The 23,469-nt window shown below is 41.9% G+C and overlaps 1 protein-coding gene across 1 annotated transcript; it reads right to left on the bottom strand.

Annotated features, from left to right (window-relative positions):
* Window positions 1-7,166: 7,166 nt before the first annotated feature.
* AQP4 (aquaporin 4) lies at window positions 7,167-16,297 on the bottom strand. The gene is given in 6 exon segments (XM_074146220.1): window positions 7,167-8,074; window positions 10,015-10,095; window positions 10,462-10,626; window positions 11,561-11,975; window positions 16,231-16,270; window positions 16,273-16,297. Coding segments are annotated over 6 exon segments (1,005 nt in total). The 3' UTR covers window positions 7,167-7,795.
* Between the last annotated feature and the right edge of the window lie 7,172 nt (window positions 16,298-23,469).

The following is a 23,469-nucleotide window of genomic DNA, read 5'->3' as shown; positions in this document are numbered from 1 at the left end:
CCTCTCAGACATTGAAAAGGAGAAGCAAATGGAAGGGAATATAAGAAACACAAACATTATTTAGGCAGTTGTATCAAATACAGAGGTTTTAATGATAAATTCTAAACAATTAGAAAATGTTGGGAAAATGGATAAAAAAAGGCTGGACTCAGAAGAAAAATGTAGATCCATCATGAAATAAAGTTCATGGAAATCGTGGTGGTTTATTACAAAAAATACCATCTGAAGTAAAAATGAAGAATCTGAATCAGAAAGCCAGGTGCTTGGAGCTTCATTGTAAAATCCTCAGCAGTCCCCATAGGGTCCCAAATTCATTGAAGGGACAGCTGTCTATGCAGGAAGTATAGACAAATGGATGGACAAATGGACCACACGATGGAGGGTGCAATCAGATCCTGCAGAGTAAAGACATCAAACAGCCAGAACAGTTAAAGCATTCTCAAGTGACATTCTTTGAGAAAGTAAAAAAACCAAAAAAGATAGTGAAAAACTTTGCCAGATAAGAACATGAATTGTTCTACTTAATTCCATGAAATATTTGAGGATTCAACCTGTAGAAAAGAGAAAAGAAAGTGTGGACAACCTGAAAGAAGCAGAGCTCTGTAAGAGGAAAAAAGACCGAACTCCCCCCTCCACCTCTCTCCCCCCCTCCCCAAACAAACACACAAAGCAATTTTTCTAACTGGGGAGAGAATAAAATCATTTTGCCTTGACCTTTTCCTCACCACTCAGATACAGTAACAATAGAAACAGATACAGATACAATAGAAACTATATATAAACCTTAGATGCTCTTCAGCTGTGCTCAACCAAAGGATATTTATTTTAAGATAGAAAGGCTAGTGGTAAAAGAAGTTGGGGGATATTTTATTTACACAGTGATAAATTAACCTATGGATCTCTATTCTAAGGGTAGCTCTAGGAATGACTAGGATGCAGAGGGATCCAGATGGACTTTTTGACCTCCTTTGTTAAAGCTCCCTCCATGGCATTTGCTGGGCTTTTTCAAAGCTAAAAGGTTGGAGGATACAAAGATTTATTCTCACATTTTGGTCTTGAGGTTAGAGAAGCTTCTGCATTTACGCCCTAGCAATGTTTGCCTCCAGTAAATCTGAAGTATGCTGGGCAGCTGTGGAAGGAGGGAGGAAAACAAAAAAGCCTTGTGTCTGAAACATTTGTGTTTGTGTGCATCCTACCCTGTACAGCTGGTCTGACTCAGCTCTGAGAAGATGCTGTGCAGCTGTTTCTCTGGAGCAATACCTGTGGGCAAACAGCAGCAGAGTCCAACATCTATGTACATCTTCCTGATCTCCAGAGTTCATTTTGTCCCTGCTCTGTCATCTTTAATCATGAAGCATTAGGCTTTTTCTTACTGGATATTCATGTGCATATGTTCAGAACTTACAAGGCCAATCAACCATTGTTCCAGTTTTCCTATTGATGTTTTTCTTGCAAATCAGAGCCCAGGGACTTGCCACAGGTCCAAATCCCATGTTTTCAAAATTGATTACTTCTTTGCTGGGACACTGTTTACTCTACTGCAATTGTCTGAGACTGGGTTCAGCTGGTGCAAACCAACTTCATGTCTTCTGCGAAGCTAAGGCAGGATTTAGCCTGTGTATTGTACAGCTCTGGCAAGTCAAGGCAGATGAGATACCCCCCTTTGGGGCAACTCTGCTGCTGCCTAGAGAAAGAGGCCCTAAGTCCAAAGTGGCAGTAGCAGCATGAAGAAGCTCAGAGAAGGAGGCTCTAGAGACTAAACCATTTCATTCCAGCTCTGATGAGCCCACTCAGCTGTAAAGGCAGGGAATAAAGCAAAACGAAACAAAATAAGCACACATTCTAGTCTGAACATGGGACCACTAAGCAGATAGGCACTGAGATACCACACAAATGGAAATAATTAGGCACTGGAACAGAGTAGTGGAGATATTATTGGAATTATCAAAGGATTTTTTTTGAGGAAAATGGATGAATCTCCAATGCCCTGAGATCTGCTGTTCTTAAGTAAAGCAACAATTCCCACAGAATAGATGGGGCTAACCCTAAGGTAGAGTGGGATAACGGTAAAATATTTCTCATGCTAGAAGTCTCAAAAATGTGTAAGGTAATAAATTTTTAAATGCTTTGAGTGTGAAAAATAAATAATAATTAAAAAAATAGCCTTATGGCAAATGAACCTTGGGACGAAGAGTAGCAGAACTCAATTGGTTCCATGGCAGTAGGCAACAGTCATGACCCCTCTTCAAACTGAAAGCCATATGGCTCAGAAATAAGTGGAAATAAACGTCCAAGTCATTAGGATCTCAGCGGGGCATGCAGCAATCTCAAATCACAAATCCCACGGTTTTACCCAGTGATCTTGTCTACTTCTGGGAAGAAGTAAATCCAATGGCTGTGCAAGGTTGTACATCTTTCACACGCAGCTGTGTGCACACATAGAGTCTATTAATATGACCTTTTAGACCTATTATGAATTCCAGAGCTTTTTATGAAAATTCATATCAAAAGGGAAGCAGGGATGATACACCACAGGTAGGTCATTGCTGTGTGTGAGTGGAGAAGAGCAGTTGGGAACTCTGTCAGGCACACCCGCAGAAAGCCTCTGCCTGTCCCCATCACACATGGCAAGGTGAGAGACAAATAATATAAGCTCCTTTCACCTTTCAAAAGAACCTCGTGATAGCTTCTTTAGCTAGATTATGCCACAGTCTTTGTACTTGTAAGGATTGCTTTTCTAATGAGGCAAGAAAGGTCAAAAGAAATTAGTAGCCAAGATAACAGTTATCAGCCTGATATAAATAAAGCGGCTTATAACGTTTGCAGTACGCCACAATCTGCAACAGATAAAGGAATCTAAAGCCAAAGGAGGGTTTAAAAGGAAGCTGATATTGGGAATATCTACACTCTAAATTCTGTTTTTAAGCAGATGACTGGGACAGAGTTGCTGTTTATAGTTGTTGCTACTGAAGCCAGTGCCACCACTGAAGCTTAAAGACACCACTCACCCATCATGGCTCAGCCTCTCCCATTTGACAGCTCAGATGTGGTCCACAAACCTACACACATGTCCTCATACAACAAGGACCATGTTATAATCCCGTAAGTGATACCACAGTGCCAGTAACCACTAGGTAAGAGGTACACTATAAAGAACCCCCTTGACTGCACTGTTGCTTTCCTGTTCTTCCCAGGATGCTGCTTCATCTTTTTTCCTTTTATTTTAGTCCTGAGCTTTAGGATCATTAAATGTTTCCAGTGATCACAAGATGCCTTTTTTTTTTTTTAAACAGAAGATTTATTTGCAACGGTAATGTGAGATACAGTAGAATACAAGTGGGAACCAGATACTAATGTATTATTTTATAGTGTATTTTTCAGTAGATTATTGCAAATGTTACATACGGAAACTTTAAGTCCTATAACATTAGTTCTGATATCACGGTGACTAAGCACTTCAATAATAAAAAGTCTTGTGGAAAAATCCATATACATAGTTTGCTTTACCTCATTTGTCCCAAATTACAGACTGTGACAGTATGATATAGATCATGTAAGTGGATAACAAATAGTTCAGTCTATATTTGCATCTTGTCTATTTAGTAAGTCCTTGAGAAACTCAGTTACACACAGGCTGATTTGAGATACAAAAAATTGTGCATGGTGTTTTCATCTCTCACCTTGGAAAGAAAGGTTCACAATGTAAACTCTCACATATTTTATTTAGATTAAAAATATTGGATGGTGTATAATATCCTGAATGTGTCACACAGACTGCAGATAAATTGTTGCAGAGCACAGCAGCAACTGCTCTGCTACCAAGCACTAGAAATGTGGAAATCTGAAGGCCATCTAGCTTTCTAAGCAGATACTATGGCAATTAATAATAATCAGAAATAAAACATATTTTGAAAAGCTCATATGCAAATACACGTGACAAGCCTAAATACTGCATGAGATAAGTCTCGCTCCTGCTTCCACTGAATGAATGAAAGATACAGCTCCCAAATACTTCAACAGGAGAAGAGTTATGATGACAACTCAAATGCTGCAGGGTTTCTTTTTTTCCTGAGAATAGTTATAATTTGGCTGATGAACGCTGAGGAGTTCATGCAACCCAAAAGGTATTTGTGTGCCTCAATGCAACCACCCTTAGCTTCCATCCTTTCTTTTCTGAAATCCAGTGATTAAATCTTTTGAATGTGTTTGTTAAAGTGCAAATATAGCATTGGAAACAATTGTGCTATTATGCAGGAGTGTTGGTTTTTTTAGGACCCCAGAATGATGATGTGCCTGGCAGACTTCCTGTGATATCCATCCGCCATCATAAAAAAGATACCTTTACTATTTCTCACCCCAACCAAGAAATACTTTAGGAGGTCACCAAGTTATGCTTTGACATACAATTTAGAACTGAAGGTCCTTAGAACATAAATCTCACCCAAACAGTATTAAAGTACATATTTTAAAATCACATTAAAGCAAAATTATTTCCAATCCATAAAAAGGTCACGCTAGTCTATATTTTAACCAAATGTGACGATTGTACAGTGATGATTCCACTGCAAAACAACAAAGAAAAGCACATATGCTTGCAGGTCAAAGCTAAATCAAGTCCTAAGGGATACTAAAGCGTGATGTTCCCTTACATGAATGGTGATCTCCTGCGGTGGGGCAGAACCATCTGTGATGACAGCCACTCCTGAAGATTTACTTTAGGGTGGGTCATAAACCTCAAGTTGAACACATCTCCTTCCAGAATTAAGTATCTTGCTGAAAGACTCTCATTTTGGAAACACACTGAAGCACATGAAATAAGCCATCGGGCCCCAAAAAAGCTTAGGATCATTTCCTCTGCAGTCAATGACAAACTCCTCTATGAGTCTTGTTCTGTGGGAGCAGGAGCAGACCTATCATATCTTGCTTTCCTACTCATGTCCAATGGCATGGCAACATCCTTTACTGCCTAGTGGTCTCTATTTTAGCTTCCCTTCTTTTTCCTAATCTTCCCAGAAGCCTCAGTATCTTATCTCCAATACTCTCTGAGCAAGGAGTTCTCCTGGGACTGGTTCTGAGTGTTCATCACACTTCATTAAATACAGACTGTTTAAAGAACAAAAAATCCTCCTAACTGAGGTGGCTGGTGCCATGCTCACGTTACGCTCACCTTGGCGGGAGAATCAGGCTGGGTGAGGAAAATACGCATCAAGCCATTTGTATAAAGGACCCTTAAGCACAAAACAAATCACAGTTTCTTATTTAAATAACACAGTACCATGCAAAATTCACAAATCAAGAGCTTCTAAGGAGTGTCTTGAAATACAAAAATGCAAACCTTTGCTTAAAAATCCACCAGTGCTATATGTATTACTCTTTATTTTACCTGTTTAAGCCATGCAAAAGGTTTAATCAAAGTGTCCCTTTAACAAATACAGCATTTGAAGGAAAAAAAGAAACAAAAGAACAAAGAAAAAAAAAAAACGAACAAAAGCTGAGACAAAAAAAAAAACCACAACCAAAACAAAACACCAAACCCACAAGTTTTGATCTTCCCATTGAATCTATTTAGCATGGTATTACTCATCTGAGCAGAGGTACACAGGGTTCTAAACCCACCTGTGTTGCCCTTCCCCAGGGGACTGAGTCCTTGCTGTGGGAAGGAGCTCTTATCTGTGATTTGACATTGTCCCATTGTCCATGCTCATGCCCTTGAACCGTGATGCTGCCACTAAGGGGCACAGCTAAGGACAAATATCAGCTGTTCTGCTAGTCTCGACAGGCAACTGCTACTGTGATGCTGCAACAGGTATGTGATGAGGAGCCTGCCTGGCAGGAGGGCTCACGCATGGGGAGCGGGGCTGTCCTTGGGTCACCCAAGGAATCTCCGTCCTGCACCCGCCTGTGCCACATGCAGTGCCTGGGGCGGGGCGGTGCAGGGGAGAGATCGTGGTCCAGCTGCAAAGGCATGGAGGACTCATGAATCTCACGCTCAATGCAGGAAGCTTGTGCCGTGCTCTAGCAGGGTTTATGACAAGAAAAGCGTGAAACTAGGAAAATGAGTACGGCAGGACACGCTGGGAGTTGGGATAGTAAAATTGCCTTTGGATCATAGTGCACAGATTTGAGTGTAGCAGTGGTTTATTATCTCATTAGAAACATCTAATTCCCTGTAATAAAGATTGCATGTAGAGTATGTCAAAGAGCAGACAAGGCTATTACAGCCCACAGCCAGGACTAATGCTTTTTTCCCCTCTTATTGCTAAATAGGCAGGAGTAGCTTTTCAATTTCAAAATAAAAACTATACAATTACAGTAATAATACCATGCTCCTGACTGCTCTGCAGCTGCATATTGTAAAACTCAAAGCCACTGATCAGAAACAAAAGCAGTAAGTCAGTAACAGCTTTACAGAAATGTTCTGCTGGGGTGATTATGTCTGTCAAAATACTTATATAAGGGAAAGACTGATCACTGAACATATTTCATGTTCCTTTCCCCCTAAAAAACCCTGCAAGTGCTTGCATCTTTTCCTAACAACAGATAAAGAAACCTTTGCCAGAGGTGTAATTAAGACCATATGAACAGTGGAACAAGCATGAATCCCGTTCAAATAGTTAGGCATCAGTTACAACAAAAAAGCAAGAAGCAGTCATATTTTTCTCATCCATTATTAAAAAAAATATTTCCCAATCAGTGTTTCAATACAGTTAAAAGTTAAAAACCCTCTACTTTTCTAATAAATTAAAAAACCCATATCTCCAACCATCTTGTAAGAAAGTAGGTAAGTAATTTAAACTCTTAGTTTACATAAATTAGCACAGAAATGTGTATTTGAACAAGTGCACTGAAAACAGATATGCCTTTTCTTCTGATATCTTTTATTTGAGTTATTAAGTAACAGGAAAGCCTTTATATTCTTTGCATGACCTTGAGAGTCTGCTTACACTAAATGGTCAATAGTCAAACCCCAGGAGAATGTTTCACCAGATAGACAATGACAAGAGGGAGCATGAAGTACAGTCAAATGCTTTGCAGCCTTATTACAGTAGACTTCAACATTCAATTTCAGCGTATTTACTCCCGGGAAGGGATGAAGGTAATATATTTATACTGCAAATCACAGGAGTGAAGTGTGATGGGTTGATAGAATTTTTATTTTTTTTTTTAAACCTATTAAAGTATCATTTTTTCAGAGGTAGTTTGCAAGGCAATAGTGATGTACGTGAATAGAAACAATACTCCTTTGCTTGACTGCAGATAAAACTCTTAAATACTGTTGGTGCTGTCCCTGAACCTCGCAGAGAACGCTTAATGGATAAGATGTTCTAATCAGAGCTGACAACAGCCAATTAAGTGTCAGAAGAACAATCTGATAAGTAGGTCTTTATGTCTATAGGCATTTCCTGGTATGTCTTAACTGTCAATCTGAATGTTAAACATCTCCATCTTTCTCATTATTGACTGATTTATTAAAGGAGAATGCTTTCATCTCTCTTTTTTTTTTTTTTTTCTTTGATTTTGGGGTTGCTCCAGAAAGAAGGAAAGGAAAATACTAGGAACAACTCCTAATTTGGAAAAATAGATGGAGATGGAGAATCATAATTATAGAAAAAGCCTAATCTTCCAACTGAGCAGGTGTATGGTTTGGTGACATCTCTACCATGCAGCTGCCCACACCGTACCTTTTAAGAAATGGTAGACGCTCAGTCTAGAGGAGATCTGTTTCTTTAATAGGTGGAAGGATATCTGTGGACATGGTAGCAGGCTGCTCTCTGCTTTCAGTGCTTCTTGCTAGTCATACAGAAGACAACACCTCGCTGGATGGATCTCTTCCCTTCTTGTCCTCACCCCTGTCGATATCAATGACATGAACTATGCCAGGCTTCAGGATCAGGTCATCGGTCTCTACGTGGCTCCTGTTATCATCCACTTCGATGTACTTCCCTTTGGACGGCTGGGTAGCCTTACTGAAGACATCTTTAAAACGGCGCTTGAGTTCAACATCTGGGCAATAGACATACTCATAAAGAGCACCAGCAAGGACTGCTCCTATTATTGGTCCCACCCAATATACCTGCAAAAAAGAGGTGGAAAAAGAGATCAGCTTTAAGCTCTAGAGCAAATAAAGAAGCCAGGGTATCATCAGAGATAAGCACGTTAGGGTTAACACACTTCACCCAGAAAACTTTCTGACCCAATCGTTCAAACTAACTCTGCTTTCCAAGCAGGTCACATAGTTCCCTGGCTTTCATGAATTGGGATGAAATCTGCCATCATACCAGTTTACGTGGCAGAAAAGTGTAACTACCATGGGTTTCACAGATGGTGACCTGGAGCTCAGCAACTGACTGCTCTAAAATCCCATATGAAACTGGTCATAAAGCAGTCTTTAGGCAGTTAATGGCATTAGTCCTAGGTCACCTTTTTGTTTTTCCAAGAGGCCTTCTCTAAATTTTAATTACTTATTGTCAGCTGTAGATAGCATGTATGGACTGTTTGCAAGATGACACACAGAATAAACATCAATGCAGAAAACTGATTTTCCTCCTGCATTTTCAACCAAGGTGACAATGAACTTTCAAGGAAACAAAACCTTTTCTAGTGTATACACAAACAGTTCTACTTCAGTATTTCAGGCTCACATTTGCAAAATAATTCAAATTTGGCTTCTGATCCTGCAGAATCCAACAGGCAGTCAGCTACCTGATTATCTAATTTGAATAAGCAAATACAGCTGACAGACACAACTTTGTAGGGCACCCATCTATTTCAGCATGACAGGCAGCACCTCTGTAACATCAGTAGGTGCAGAAGCCCACAGGCTCCCATCAATGACACGCCAAAGTCACTGCACTGGAGGAGGAGAAAAGGCCATCTTTCCAAGTGACCGGGACAGCAGCTAAGCTTTTCCTACAAGTTTCTCCATGGTACATTTGTTTATTGTTTACAGCTTTAGTTATAAATTACAGGCTCCCTCAGAGTATGGATAATTAATCTTGTGAAAAACTACAGCAGTTCTTCGTATGAAGAAGCTATTCACTGATAACTGGGTAAATCTGCCTCAATAGGATAACTCTTGGGAACAAAGTTACACATGGTATCGTGTTTGCAGAATTGGAGCCTTAGGGCCTGAAGACAATGCTATTTCTGTTATTAGCTGCAGTGGGAGCAATGTGGGCTTCATACTTTAAAAATCAAGAAAATCCTTATATGCACTGTTATATGCAGCTCTTACAGTAAGCATTGAAAGCATCCCTAGAAGTGCTTTCCCTGCCTTTAATTAGGTGAGACTGAGCTGCAATCCATCTCTCCCTTATAAAATGTGAATTGGTTTTTAATAAGTTTAATAGTGGGATGCTATAGAAAATGACTGCATCATTCACAATCTGTTTATCAAATTGTTTTCTGCACAAATACTCCTAGTTAAGCTGATGCTTTCAAATTGAAGCAGGTAACATCTGGTCTGGTCTGCAAAGACCAGACTGCAACCCCTTCATCTCTCACTGCGGGCGTTTGCCGAGGCAGGTTCTCCCCCGGGAACCAGATCACAGAGGGTCCCTGCTCTCATTTCATACATCTGCCCCAATTTGCCGCAGAACCAGGTGAAACGTGAGGCTGACAGAATTACTTCCATAACTCCTCACCAGAGCGACCGGGGGGTTTGCAATCTGCCTGGGAGGAATTTTTTTTTCTTTCTAGCAGTTCAATTCTTTCAGTCTCACTGGATTGCTCTTTTTGTTTTGAACTTTTTGTAGGATTTCCTTTCTACCCCAGCTACTACCTCCGCAAAACGGCCCCTGGACAGCAAGATGCTATTCCAGCGTGCTGTGTACTGCACCACAGTCCCGGGCAAGGAGCTTAATTATACCAAAGCCTGTGGCAGGTCAGTACCTGTCTCCCTCAGTGATGGTCTCTGTGGGACCAACTGGGATAGATAACTAAAAGCAAATGATGTATGAAAAATCCTGATAGGTGTTTGTCGCTATGGTGAAGGAAGCATGAAAGCAGAGTTACCCATTGGTTTTCCCATCTCCCCATGATGACGGCAGGTCCAAATGATCGAGCAGGGTTCATACTGGCACCAGTGTAGTTAATCTAAAGCAGAGGCAAAATGTTACCTGTTATTAAAGTCTTGAAGGTAGTTATTCAGTTTCTGCTGGTACTTGTACTTTTTTTTTTGGCTTTGCATGGCTTCTAATCTTGACAGCAAGTACTATCAGTCTCCTGAGTCTTATCACAAAATTAACAAAGTCATCACATAAACAGGAAGAAAAGCTCTGATGCAACAGCCTACCCAAGGGGACCCTCCTGCTACTCCAAAGGGTTTTGGTGTGGATCCATAAAGAATATAGCAGCTATATAGCTATGGCAGCCATAAAGGCCACAGAAGTTTCCATTTACTTCTGAAGTAGTCATAAAGGGACAAGGGGTCTATTTGTTGAAGAGAAGCCATTAACTTACAGCGAATAAATGTCCAATTGCAACAGAAAATCCAATTGCTAAAGCTACTGAACCAGTGACATCGCTTCGTTTTGAATCACAGCTGGCAAAAATAGTAAAAACCAGCTGGAATGTAATTATCAACTCCACCAGGAGTCCATGGCCAGCGGAAAGATCCCCATGTACCTGGAAGAAGGGAAAGAAACACTGGAGATGAAGCAAAGGTGATTTTGTAAATCAGAAAGCCACTGCATGCATTAATTGTATTTCAATGAAAGGCATTTCTAAATGGTACACAGTGAAAGTACACAACAATGAACTCTTAGAGGTACAGATTTCCCCCCCCCAAAAAACCTTTTTCTCCCTTTTTTTTTTTCTAATTAAACTTTTAATTCTTTTTTATTTTTATTTTGAGAGCCATGGAAAACTACTACTGGACTGAGAACAGAAGGCTGAACAGTAACACCCAACAAGAACTTCAAAGTTAGACTGCAGAAGAATAGTTTATTTTTACACAGGGATTTGCAAATGCTGCACTTCACCATTTTTTTCCTTGGGAGCACTGTAATTTACTATTCAATTATAAATTCATTAATTAGCCCTGACTTAATTAATTTAAATTTCAATTAAAAATTAAGCAGTGTGCGGCTCAAGTGCATTTTTAATAAGTCCTGCAACAGGGCTAACTGATGGCATTCCTTATTAGTTTAGAACAAAGCTAAAATCTAAGCCACAATCTATTTCAAAAGTATGTCATTTTAAATTGATGTTTTTCAATCCCCATCATAATGGCATAGAATTAATTTCACCCTCCCCAGCCCATAGAAAAAATGGCAATTCACGCATATATTATTTAAATTGTATATGTAAATTAACATTACCTGCTGTCATCAGATTTGGGGAAGTTCTAGGAAAGAGAACTTCTATTAAAAGAACAGCCATAGATATTATACTGCATAAACCCATCCTAAGGAGAGCTTTAAGCCCTGTCTAGATGTTGTAAATAAACCAGCAAGCTCTTAAAATCTCTACTTGAGCTCTCTTTATTCTACACAACACTGATTATATTTTCTTAGGTGCTAAGCCAGACTAGTTCAAGAGCCGGAGGAGAATTGATTACCGCAGTGACTCCCAGGCCTCCCACCACGCTTGGTGGTGTGACAAGGTAAAGGATGCCTGCACCCACGATGGCTCCCAGGCACTGGGCAAGAATGTAGAAGACGGACTTGGCGAGGCTGATCTTCCTCGTGCAGACCATTGCCACGGTCACAGCGGGGTTAATGTGGCCTCCGCTGATGTGTCCAAAGCACTGCACCATGGTTGCAATGCTGAGTCCAAAGCAGAGGGAGATGAGGACCATGTCTACAGGCAGGGGCTTCTCTGCTCCACCCCAGTTGATCGTGGAGCCAAGGCTGAGGAGAACGAAAATGAGCATGGCCAAAAATTCTGCTGAAACGGCTTTCCAGAAGGGCTGTGTCCAGACTCCTTTAAATGCCACCATGATGCTCTCAAACTTACACAGACGTCCACACTTACTGAAAAGGAAAACAAAGCTTCATCAGAAGTCACCAAATAAACCTTATGCTCTCTTGTTAGCAGGTTGCTACCCAGCAGATGTTGGAGAGAAGGTGGCAATGCTGAGTATCCTTGAGCTGGGACAACCACAGACTGCACTCTCAGAGTAGACTGCCTTTAAAACATAACCAGTGTTTGAGTGTCTGCAGGACACAGGGTAATTAATCACCCTTTGAGAGAAGTCTGTCTGTACAGCTTCAGTTCACAAAAAAGCAAACTCTGTATCTTTTGAAATCAGGGAGGCTGACCTCTGCCTGACTTAAAGTGTCTACAGCCCTACCACTTCCAGTGGCCTGTTGACCATCACACTCATTAAACCAGTAGGTATCCTCTTTTTTTAAGTAAATCTCTACTTCTCACAAAGCAGGTACGATCATTCAATAAAAACCCAGCATCTTAGTCAAACCCTAGTGGTTTTGACAACAGTGTAGTATTGGGATGTTGTCCTGGGAGCTGTAAGAGGAAGTCCATTTGTTTCAACACTCTCACAGACCAATATTTCAATTTATATTTATGCAAAGAGCAGTTGCTTCAATATGGACGTAGAATAAAAATTGAATTCAGCCACGAGAACAGATGCAATCCTAAATTCTGACCTTTAAATCAATCACACAATCAATAAAGTGCTTTCTTTTGGGCTAAGAGTGCTGAGCAAGCTGTGAAATAGAGATATTTTCTGTATGTGTGGTGTGTAGAACTTGTGTGGCAAAGAAAGAAGTGTCTTGATTTTCCTCTCTGTCTGGAGATGCTGTTTATTAGTCTACACTGCTTTCCTGATGAGTTACAATTTTGCTAGATGTTCAGATACCTATGAAAGTGGGTCACCAAAGAAAAGTTATTTGTAGTATTAATAAATTAGGAGAATAAGCCAAAAGGGAAGCATTTTAATGAGTTTCTAAGGAATGCTAACAAGATTCTTCTCTAAAAACAAAAGCAAAAAACCTCCAACCCTTCCAAAAAGTAGAAAACAAAAGAAAGAATATTCAGCTGCTACATTTGGGAACAGAATTTCAAGTGGAAGATAGATGAATTTATGCTCAGTTATCTAAGGTAACTGAGCTACAATGCATATTTAATACCACTTACATCAGAAAGAAGCATAAAAGGCATGTCTGCCCTTTTCAAGTTATTGCAAGAGGAATGGCCCATGAATTTCTTAACAGTTGCAATGAGTTAGGGAAAGGCAATTTAATCCTGTGACTGGAGCAAATAATTTGTTTCCCTGTCTCATTTCTCATGTAATTTACTGTGCATTTTGGATAGGTCATTTGAACTCTCCCTCAGTTCTCTGGACTCTCAGATGAGACCAAGAATTACATTATCTCCTGCAAATGGCTGTTTTAAAGTGCTTGCAAAGTCATCTGAGAAACTTGAGCTGGACTTGCTCTGCTAGAGAAGAATTGAAGAGAGAAGCTCAAAAGAAAATAAAAGTCATCCCCAAAATCTTCTGATTTTGGGTCAAACTCAAGACAAACGGAAAGATGTTTTTTTAAGGTCTCGTATTAACAGTCAGTTAATGACCAACTATCTAGACTAGACCTTCTATTCAAAATGGCTCCAAAATCATTGCCTCCCCCAATGCTGAAGCTCATAGGTATTTGGTTGTCCTTACCTTTGAACCCTATGCCCAGATTCTTACTGAAACCTGAAGTCTTACCATTGACACCCTTACTACTTCCTCACTAAAAATTTATTTTAGTGGCCTGAGCAAGACACAGGTGCTATATTCATACTCATGAGCTCAAAAGCTCATTTTCCCAGGGCATGTCCCAGGTGAACATTTCATACAGTGATGAAGCATATCCTGAAACCCATGGAAAAGAAACCTGGATGCGCAGACAAGGGAAACAGCACTCATCTACCCTTAAACCACCAGCCCAGTTGGGATGTAACCTGGGTTTCCCCAAGCTTTTGCTTGCTAAACAAAAGGCAAGCCCTGGTGTTACATTTGGGACTTGGGCAAGATTTCCAACCACCAAGGGCACTATGGGGGTATGTAGGTTTTTGGAGCATGGGAGAGAGGGATATGACGACTCCCGACTTCTTTGTCCAACTGTGCCTGACCACCTCTTTCTGTACACAGAAAATAGTGAGATCTGCAAATTAATTACACTCCTTCATCCTGTAGAATTGGACAGAAAAGTGTGTCTGTATTTGGTATTAAAATAGTGCAGTTAGCTTCCTTCTAGTTGTGGAACATCTTGGATGAACATAGTAAGAGTGCGTGTGTGCACAAATGTATGCCAGAGAAGATCCCGAAGATCACACCTACTGAACTGCTGATGGGCCTGTCTAGAAGGAGGCTACCACTTAAGAATGGCAGATCTCATACTGCTACTCCAACTGAGACCATGTGCAATTAATTAGATCAATATAATTTACAGCCCTGAAGATGCAAAAAGGCTGCATGCAAGCCAAAAGCATCACAACTCAAACACAAAAGCTTGCTCATCAACATAAAGTTTCTGTTCTTCTAAAACAACATTCTACACAGGGGAAAAAAAAAATCAAGATGGCAGAACTACCCTGTCAGCCATACTTTGATAGTTAATAATCTAAACATCTATTTTTAATGCACACAAGTTTTTCTGAAGCAGGCTGTTTTTCTATGATTTCAACACCCAGCAAAATGCCCAGCTGTCACAGCCAAATTTTTCTTTCCAACTGCACACCTTTCCTCCTCACAGCAAAAAACCCTACAAGTGTTAATAAACCTTAATACTGTGTTTGAGCCCCAAGACCAAGCTCTCACTTAAATCCAAAGGCTATCAGCAACTTAGAAAACAGCACCATCTCCAACATCCACTATTCTTTCAGCATGCAGTTAATTTAAAGGCTTGAGATGAGACAGAGAGTGAGTGATGGCTGTGCCAGGTCTGAAACCAAGAAGGGACGTTCCAGCAGCTAAAAGTTGCCATCAAAGTTGCAAAACAATTTTCTGCAGTAGTTGTTCATGCTTGCCTTAGGTAAATACAGAATGCAACAGAACGATACTTTCATGTTATGGTCACACATTAATTTTGTGTGTGGCCACACTTGAAATTCTCTGGTCTGGACTACAAGATGACACAGTGGACTGCATCTGATAGGATGCAAGGTGGGTTTTTACAGGTCACGTTGCTGTCAGGGCTGCAGGCGTGATTATAGCTTCAAAGCCGTAACATTATCAACAATAACAAAGGCTTCAGTACAAAAGTCAATCGGTATCTTAAAAACTCTTCCTTTTCTAACTAATAGCACTTCAAGGAGCAGAGCAAACAGCCTGGACGTGGGCTCGCAGCCAGCCACTCCACACGACACCACTGTCACACAGGAGTTCTGTGCGTGCAGCAGCTATTTCCAGTGGCATCTCCACGGCAGACTCAGCTACTCCCCAACCTGTGCTGGCACAGCTGGCGGTAGCTCAAATGGACATTGGGCACCTGCTCCCCAGTTTTGGGGGAGGAGGGGGACAGGCTACTGTTGCAAAACAAATGCACTATCGCAGGGCTCGCTTATAACCACATTGCCTCATTTCCCAGTACAATGTTGAATGAGCAACTGCCATGGATATCTACAGGAGGTGGGAAGGAGAGGCTTGGGAGCCCAGTACCACAACTTTTTGGCTGTGCAGGAGCTGGGCTTTCTGCATACACCTCTCTCCATCGCAGGACCACAAGTGGCAAATAAAACAAAGTTTTAGGGTGCAGGAAAGGAAAAGGGTTTGCAACCCTTCGCCCCCCTTCGCGCCTCCAGTGTTAAAACCCAAGGATGACTGAAAGGCTCCGGTAGTCCCTTTGGCGAGAGGGACCCTGCCGCCCTGCGAGCCATCCCTCGGGTGCAAAACGCCGGGGAAAGGCAGCACCCCCGAGCCCCCCACAGGCACAGCGAGGGTAGCCCAGCTGCGCGCCCCTCCCGGGCCGGACAACGCGGAGGAGTGTTTCCCGCGGGCGCGGAGAAGGGGCGCCCCTCCCGTAACCGCGCACTACCCCCCCAATAAAGTCATCTTCGCTTTGGGGTGGGCCTCCCTCTTCCTTCCCTCCCTCTTTCCGCGCCCCGCGGAGGGCCGCGCACTCACCCGCGGCGCGGAGCGGCCGCTCCGTCGCTCATGCCTGCCCGGCGGGCGCGGAGCCGCGGCGGGGCGGGCGAGCGGCGCTCGGCGGGGTGGGTTCGGGGAGGGTGGTGGTGGTGGCACAGCTCCCAACCATGCGACTAGCCAGCCCCGCGGTCCCCTACCTGCTGGTCCGTGCGGGCGAAGGGTACTTGAGAGCCAGGGCACCGGCTGCGGGTCATTTGCGATCATGTGAATATGCAGATTAATTCAGGGGGATTCGCGGCTGCTTGTTAAATGAAGCAGCCCGGGGCCGAAGAGAGCCCACTGTGCTTCTACAGAGGGGGCTGCACAGCGTGGGGAAGAGTTTCTCAGTTTCTTCTCTGCCGCACGCTGTATCAAAGGGGAAAAAAAAAAAAAAAAAGAGTCTAAGCAACTCTCCAGCCAGGGAGCTTTATCCATCTAAAATGCCTATTATGACTCTACTGGTTGCAAAAGTGTTTAATTTGTTGGAAGTTGCTAAATTCAACAAAGTTTTGCCCGGTGTGGAAAGGCAACAGAGGCCACTGAAAAGAAGTGTTGAAATTAGACCATGGTGCTGTTGAGGAAGTTCAGATGGTCCTCACCTTGAGAAGAACCTACTGAATCTACAGCATGAAAACAATCCTGTGAAAATCCTATCCTGCTTCGGCAGGGGAGTTGGACTAGATGATCGTTATGGTCCCTTCCAACTCTAAAAAATTCAGTGAAAAAAACCAGCCCTTTATGTAATAAGGAAAAAAATCAAAGTCACCTGAGTTGCCAGGCTCAATTATTTTGTTAGAGAATGCATCAGTCACTTGAAGGAGGCAGGGATGAAAATGGAGCAATGTATCTAGAAAATCTGCTGTGTTTTTTTTTTTTTTTCCCCCAGTGGCTTAGACCTTTGCATGCAGTAAGAATCTGTGCATGTTATACACAAAACATTTTAAAGGCCATGTTGTTCAAGTGTTAAAACAGGTTAAAATAACACATACAGAGAATCTACATCTACTACCGTGCACTCACGCCTCAAGAGAGAAAGAATCAAAATTTGGCATGATGATCAGCCAGCCTGTACTGGATACACTGTACCAGATAATCTTTCTGAACATTAGAAATCAGTGCAAGAGCTGAAGGTCTTATTTGGGCATGCAAACCATGGACAGAAAGTCCCCTCTTAGCTTCTGCTAGGAGATTGTAGGTAATAATTTACACCAGTGAAAAGCAAGTATAATGTATAACACTATCAATTCAGGATGCCCTGGACAAATTTGTACACACAGCAATCAAACAAGCCATGCCCCATGTGTTAAATACCTACTGATCACAGTTTATGGCAAATGCAAGGTGACCATAAAGTACAAATGTAGGTGTTTCTCTCACATTTGCCTGCTTTTCCCCTAAAGCCATGTCATAAAGGATACCAAGAGACGTTCACAATTCAACGGCAAAAGAAAAACAGGATGTTTGCCTTGTTTTCGAGCTTTGCTTCATTTGCTTATGTCTTGAGCTTAGTCAAGAGGGGGTGCAGTCACTATCACACAGCTCTGTGCTTTCATTTGGTGCATTTGGTTTTTCAATCTATGCCCTTCACAACCTGCTACAGTGATTCCAGAAACTTCAGGTCCTAACGCTGTCTTACTGACACGTAAGCCCATCGTATACTTCATAGACCCACAGACCAGCTTTTTCTGTCAAGGCTGCTGGAGGAGTTCCCCACAGTGAAAGGATTTCAGTTAGGATGTTCCTCTGCATAAGGTTTGTTTACCCCTATTCTCTTCTTTCCCTCTGCCAGGAATTTACTTTACAAAAAAGGTCCTTTTTAGTGCTCTGTTTCAAACACCTGTGGCTGCCCTTGATGTGGCTTGAACTTGCCACATCTTTTCCCACCTGCATTTAGTGAAGTCATTATCTGATTATTTCAGCCTGTTACACCGTGGCTACTTCTGTCATACAAATCCTTTTCTCTTTTATTCCAAAAGCTACAAAAGGCACCCTTACAAACCTGAAATTTCTTTCCAGTATTGAAGCTGGCTGTTTCAAATCAGGGCTGAGTTTGCTTTCAGAGCTTTGCCCTGACAACACACTTGTTCTTTGGCACCTTGTGGACCCTGCTCCTGCAGCCCGTTTGTTTGTTCACAAACAAAATTCACTTAGCAAAACCTATAATTGCTTTTGCTTTTATTGCAGATAGCATATATCAGCTCTTTTTGATCTGCAGAGCAGATCACTGCCACATGGAGAAGCCAGAACATTAATAGCTTCTGTCACTGCTACCGTTCTTATTACGATAGATCTTCTGGAGGATTAGACAAAGATTGTGGCCACATAAACAGAGAAAGGCAATGCTTCGGGCACAAACCTGGAGCAAACTGCACTGTGCCAGCTCTGATCAAACAAACAGAGTATGTTCTGTTGAAAGCACAGAAGGCAAGGAAGACATCCCCTGAGATGGCACTGAAAAACGAAGGAAAGCTGCCCCAGTTTGTCCAGGGATAAATTTGTCAATGTTGGGAGTTGGGATCACCTAGGTTCTTTTTTTTTAATTTTTTTTTTTTCTTATATATTTTCATCTTTATAAAACCTGGGTTAACTCATTTTGGGCTTCTGCCCAAGGATGAAATATTCCTGCTGCTGCTGTGCTCACCACAGTTAAGGAAATAACTTACAAGAGAATATATATGAAAAATTTAAAAATGGTATTAAAGCTAAATTCATGTCGGGGGGTGTGTGTGGAATGTGCAGTAGAATCTCACTGTGTTTCTGCTTCTCCTTCACCGAACATTAAATCTAAGTCTCTACAGTCATTTTTAGGGCATCATGAATTAAAGATTTCCTTAGGAGCGTAAGCCATGGTGAGAAGATGCTGCAACACGTAAGACACATCCCTGTTCTGAACAAGGGCTTCCCAGACAGTTGAAGCATGCTGGATCTGGGATTTGGGTTTGGTCTGTTATGGAGGAGAGGGCACACTGCCAATGTCGGAGAGGAATGTGCAAACAGCTAATTCCAGCTAAAACAATATGAGGGAGAGAGGCAGAAAAACTCCCAGCACTGGATTCTGTCACCTCACTGAATAGCAGTATGGGAAGAGTCCCTTCGCTCCTATGGTGAGTCTGGTGGGTAGCCATCCTGGGCAACTCTGTCAGACTGTGGGGTTTGTCAGACAAGACTGAAGAAGAAAAATGAAAGACCAAAATCCAAGAAAAGGACATAATTTAGATTCACCAGGTGTTTTCTCAGTGCCTTAGTCCTTCTCTGCTTGTACCCAGCAGTTCTGGACTGTTCTCCTTTACGTTGCTGCTGTTAAGCTCCTCAGCTCGCTCGGCTCCTCTCTCAGCACCAATTCAGGCTTTCAGTTTCCAAAAGCAACGAGGCTTACATGCATGTGCTCTCTCTCTTCCCTTCTTTTTCTCTAGGTGTTCCTGCCTTTTCCACCAGATCTTGAACCCACCAGCCAGTTTCAGCTACAGCTGATAGAGGATGAGAAACCAAAAGTTATTTAGGCTCCTGCCAGCTCCATGTCTGTGAGTGGCTGCAGGTAAGCACAGCGAAAGGGACGCTTGCTGCTGCTGGCAGGAGAGGTTCCAGGAGGATTTTCAGAAGTGCCTGAGTGATGGAAGGACTTAGTTGCTGTTTTCAGAGTAGTGCAGACTCCTAGGAGACTAAATTCCTTTGACCTTCCTTGGCTCCTGTTGACAAGAGCGTTTGAGAGCAGGCTGTAAGCCTTTCAGAAACCATTGGCGCTCGCAGAAACTCTCAGACTTTCTTTTCTGACTGACTGAAAGTTTCATTCTGTTGCCACTAATAAATCCCCCTCCCCTCACCAATTTATGTTTTATAAATTTGGGTTAAGCTTTGTCTACTAAAAGGATCTTACATAAAACACCGCTTACTGAAATGTGATCTTTGCACATTTCTGAAGTTTTAATTTTCCTGTGGTGTAATCTTGTTACTTAGGTCATTCATTTTGTCACGCCTTGGTATCAGCCTGGTCCAGATTTGGCTGCAGGGCTATGTTCTCCTGACATTTAGAGCAAGAATTCCATGGGAAATCAGTCAAGGGTTTTGACATTGCTGCTGGCCAAGCTCCAGCGGGTTTAGTTTTACTCTCCTTCTCTATTTATTGTGGAATCTGTCTGTCCACAAGCTGCACATTGAGTTCCATGCTAGAGAAGGAGAACTGAAAGGGACAAAATGGCCATTCATTTGGGGGATTCATTCAGGCTTTGCAGAAAGGTTTTGCAAGAAGCTGTGCACTTAAATGACTGCTGAGCTTCCATAGCCCTGCTCTATTACCTCCCTCACGAGACAATTTGGATTGAGTGCTTTTTCTTTGCTCTCTCCCCCACCTCAGTAGGCAGCAATTACAGTTGGAAAAGCAAAATTAAGATCTAGGTAGTATAGGAACCACCTGGAGGCTTTTCATCTTTAGAAACAATTTAATTTCAACATGGCATGGACAGACCCTTTGCTGGGAATATGGAAAAAAAAGGCCTTTTTCTCCCCTCCTGGCACAAACTGCCACAGCTCCTGTTGCAAAAAGCTGCATCAGTGGCAGAGATAGCCAGGACTTGATGAACTGAGGAAGAGGAGCAGGAAAGCAGCCCTGGGCACTCATGGAGGCTACAGGAGAGTCAGGGGAAAAATCCCAGGTCAACTGGAAACGGGTGAGAGAAGTAGTTCTCTTGTGGAGGGGGTCAATGGCATGCAGCAGCACAGGGCAGGGTGCAGGAGGGTCTGCATGTACCAGGAGAGAGAAGCAGCCCAATGTGCTGGTGGTCAGTGTGCTGAGGGTTGTGTAGTCTTAGCCAGTGGGGCCAAAGAGATTTGTCTGACTTTGGTGGGTGCGACAGTGAAATCCAGTTAAGCACTCAGATTTTATCAGCCACAGAAAATGTAGCACTTTATGTATAACACTGATGTACGCTCTTTAACATCCAGCCATCTTTTCCTGACCAATCTGAGCTGGTCTCCCTTACTGCCTCTCCTGCTGCTGTTTCTAAGCTCCTCAGCTCCAAATCCGCAGCCTCTTCCCTTACCACTGCTTTAGTTTCCTACAGAAATGAAGCTTAGTCAAAGAATCATGGAGTTTAAGACTAGATGGCAACGTAACATTTTCTAGTTAACTTCATATATTGTAGACCATTACATTTTACCTTATGACATATTTCACGAGTTCGATAACTTATATTTGCTTAAATATATTTTATAAAAAGCATGCTTGCCTGATTTGAAAACTCATGGGATAGAAAACCCACCCATTCCCTTGGTAGCTTTTTCCCAAGACTAATCGTTCTCATCACCAAAAATGGTCTTTGACTCTAAACTGAATTTGTATGCATTCATCTCCCATATAGTTGTTCTTATTATGCTGTTCCCTCTCAGATTAAAAAGCCTCTTGTACTTCTACTGTCTCCCCATGAGGATACTTATGTAATGCGAGCAAGTCATCTCCTCATCATCCTTTTGATAAGCTAAGCGGACTGAGCTCTCAATCTCTCACTCTAAAGAAATTTCTCTTTTTTTTTTTTTTTTCAGCTCATGTTTGTGCCTTCACCACTTTTTCAACATGCTTTTAAAAATGCATTTTTGATATCGGAGACTCCCAGCAGACATATTCTGAAGTAAAAGCATTTCTTGTAGCACACCTGGGAGTTGAATTAGCCATTCTAACGGCAGCATTGCATTAAGGGAGCATCTCCAGAATAACTCCTCAGACCTTCTCTGGGTAAGTCTTGGGATAAGTCTTGTGTCTGTAGGTAAGTCTTGTTTCACTCTGAGACATGAAGTTTTGCAGACATTCCGTCTGACAGGCATCACACTAGAGAATAATCCAGTGTGCTGTGTTTGGCCGTCCTTTTCTCAGCCTACTAATTTAAGTCATGTTCAGGCAATTCTGGCAGTGATTCTATATTTACTTCCAGACTTACTCACTTGAGGAAAACCCTGAAGCTCATGAGGCCTAGCAGCGGTCCCTTCAGATCCCTGCCAGCTGCTGCCATTACTACTCCATTAACTACTTTCAGAGCTCCATTAACCAGGTCTGAATCCATTTGCCGTTCTATGGCTAATGCAAACGTTGCTCGGTATTGTGGTAAAGCCTCTAGAAACACTCAAACACTTTGCTCCATACAGCTACCTGTGTCAACCAATTGTGTAATCTTAAAAATTAAATCTGTCTTCTGTTGTTATTGGTTGGGGTTTTTTTGGCAAGGCAAAGCTCAGTGGCATAGTATATTTGACATGTGGCCCAATGCTAGGAATTTGTTCATTGTCCAAGCCATCTGCTGTATGTAATACAATGATAATATCTCCAATACACATATAGCCATAGGATTTATACACCTAGTGGAAATGTATGCAATGAATGGGCTTATGCAGAATGTTCTGAGAAAGACAAATTTGCTTCAGATCATTCAGGCTGTCTTTGTAGATTACAATAGTAACTGCCTTCTTAATACTATGTGTTTTACAGGGTTTTTCTTCACTCTCAACAGTAATACCTTCTAAAAGCTAAAACCTCAGGCCATAGAAGTGAAGATGTTCATTTTTTTTCTATGCAAAGGTTCATCTTTCGTCGAACTAACTGAAAGTCAGGGTCTGGCTATGAATATTTACAAGTTCAAGCTCTTTTGTTCGTAAGCTTCTAAAGAAAATCTGACAGTGTGTTTTTCTCAAAATCCTTTGTAGAACATTAGTTTCATTTCTGACAGTTTTTCATGTTTACAGCTTGAAAAAAAAATAAAAGAAGAGGAAGCCTAATAACTTGTGATACAGATGCCACATTTTTACTGGACTAGGAGAATGGTTTTAAATTCAGAAACGGCATTTGGAGTCATTCAGCCTCTTTTATGGCAGAAGCTGTACTGTTTTGGAGATTCTTGTGTTGGTTCAGTTGTCAACAGAGATAATAGAGATGAATACAAAGAAACGAACACTTTTGCTGCCATCTTCGGCTTTACTGATACCAGCTTGATACCAGCTTATAGCCACTGCATGGATGGATGGACAGTTGATTGGGGAACATACGAGAACTGATCAGTTAACAATATTTTGTCTTCAGCTACTGAACTCCAGTGAACATCCTCTGGGAGCACATGCAGCCACAGAAAACAGCCTTTTGAAGCCCATAGCTCTAGTCCAGTATTTGCAAGTTTCCTGGCACCCTGCAGGAGTGGAGAGTGAGTGGTGGATGCAATCTGCAAAGATTGGATGAAATCAAGCACGGGGCCAGAGGACTCTCATGTTTTATGCTACTTTCACATCTCCTGTTTCTTTCTAAGCAACATTTTCTAATCTAACTCCTGTGACTGCCTTCTAAGGCCACTTATAGATCAGCAAGCTGCTGTTTTGCAAAGCAAACTGAGGGAAAAAAAGCTGCGAGCTCTGTGAATAATTAA

Source organism: Numenius arquata, chromosome 4 (assembly GCF_964106895.1).
Source record: "Numenius arquata chromosome 4, bNumArq3.hap1.1, whole genome shotgun sequence".
In the NCBI taxonomy this organism is placed as follows: domain Eukaryota; kingdom Metazoa; phylum Chordata; class Aves; order Charadriiformes; family Scolopacidae; genus Numenius; species Numenius arquata.
The sequence above is the reverse complement of the archived record's forward strand: the minus strand, read 5'-3'. Positions and strand labels throughout refer to the sequence as shown.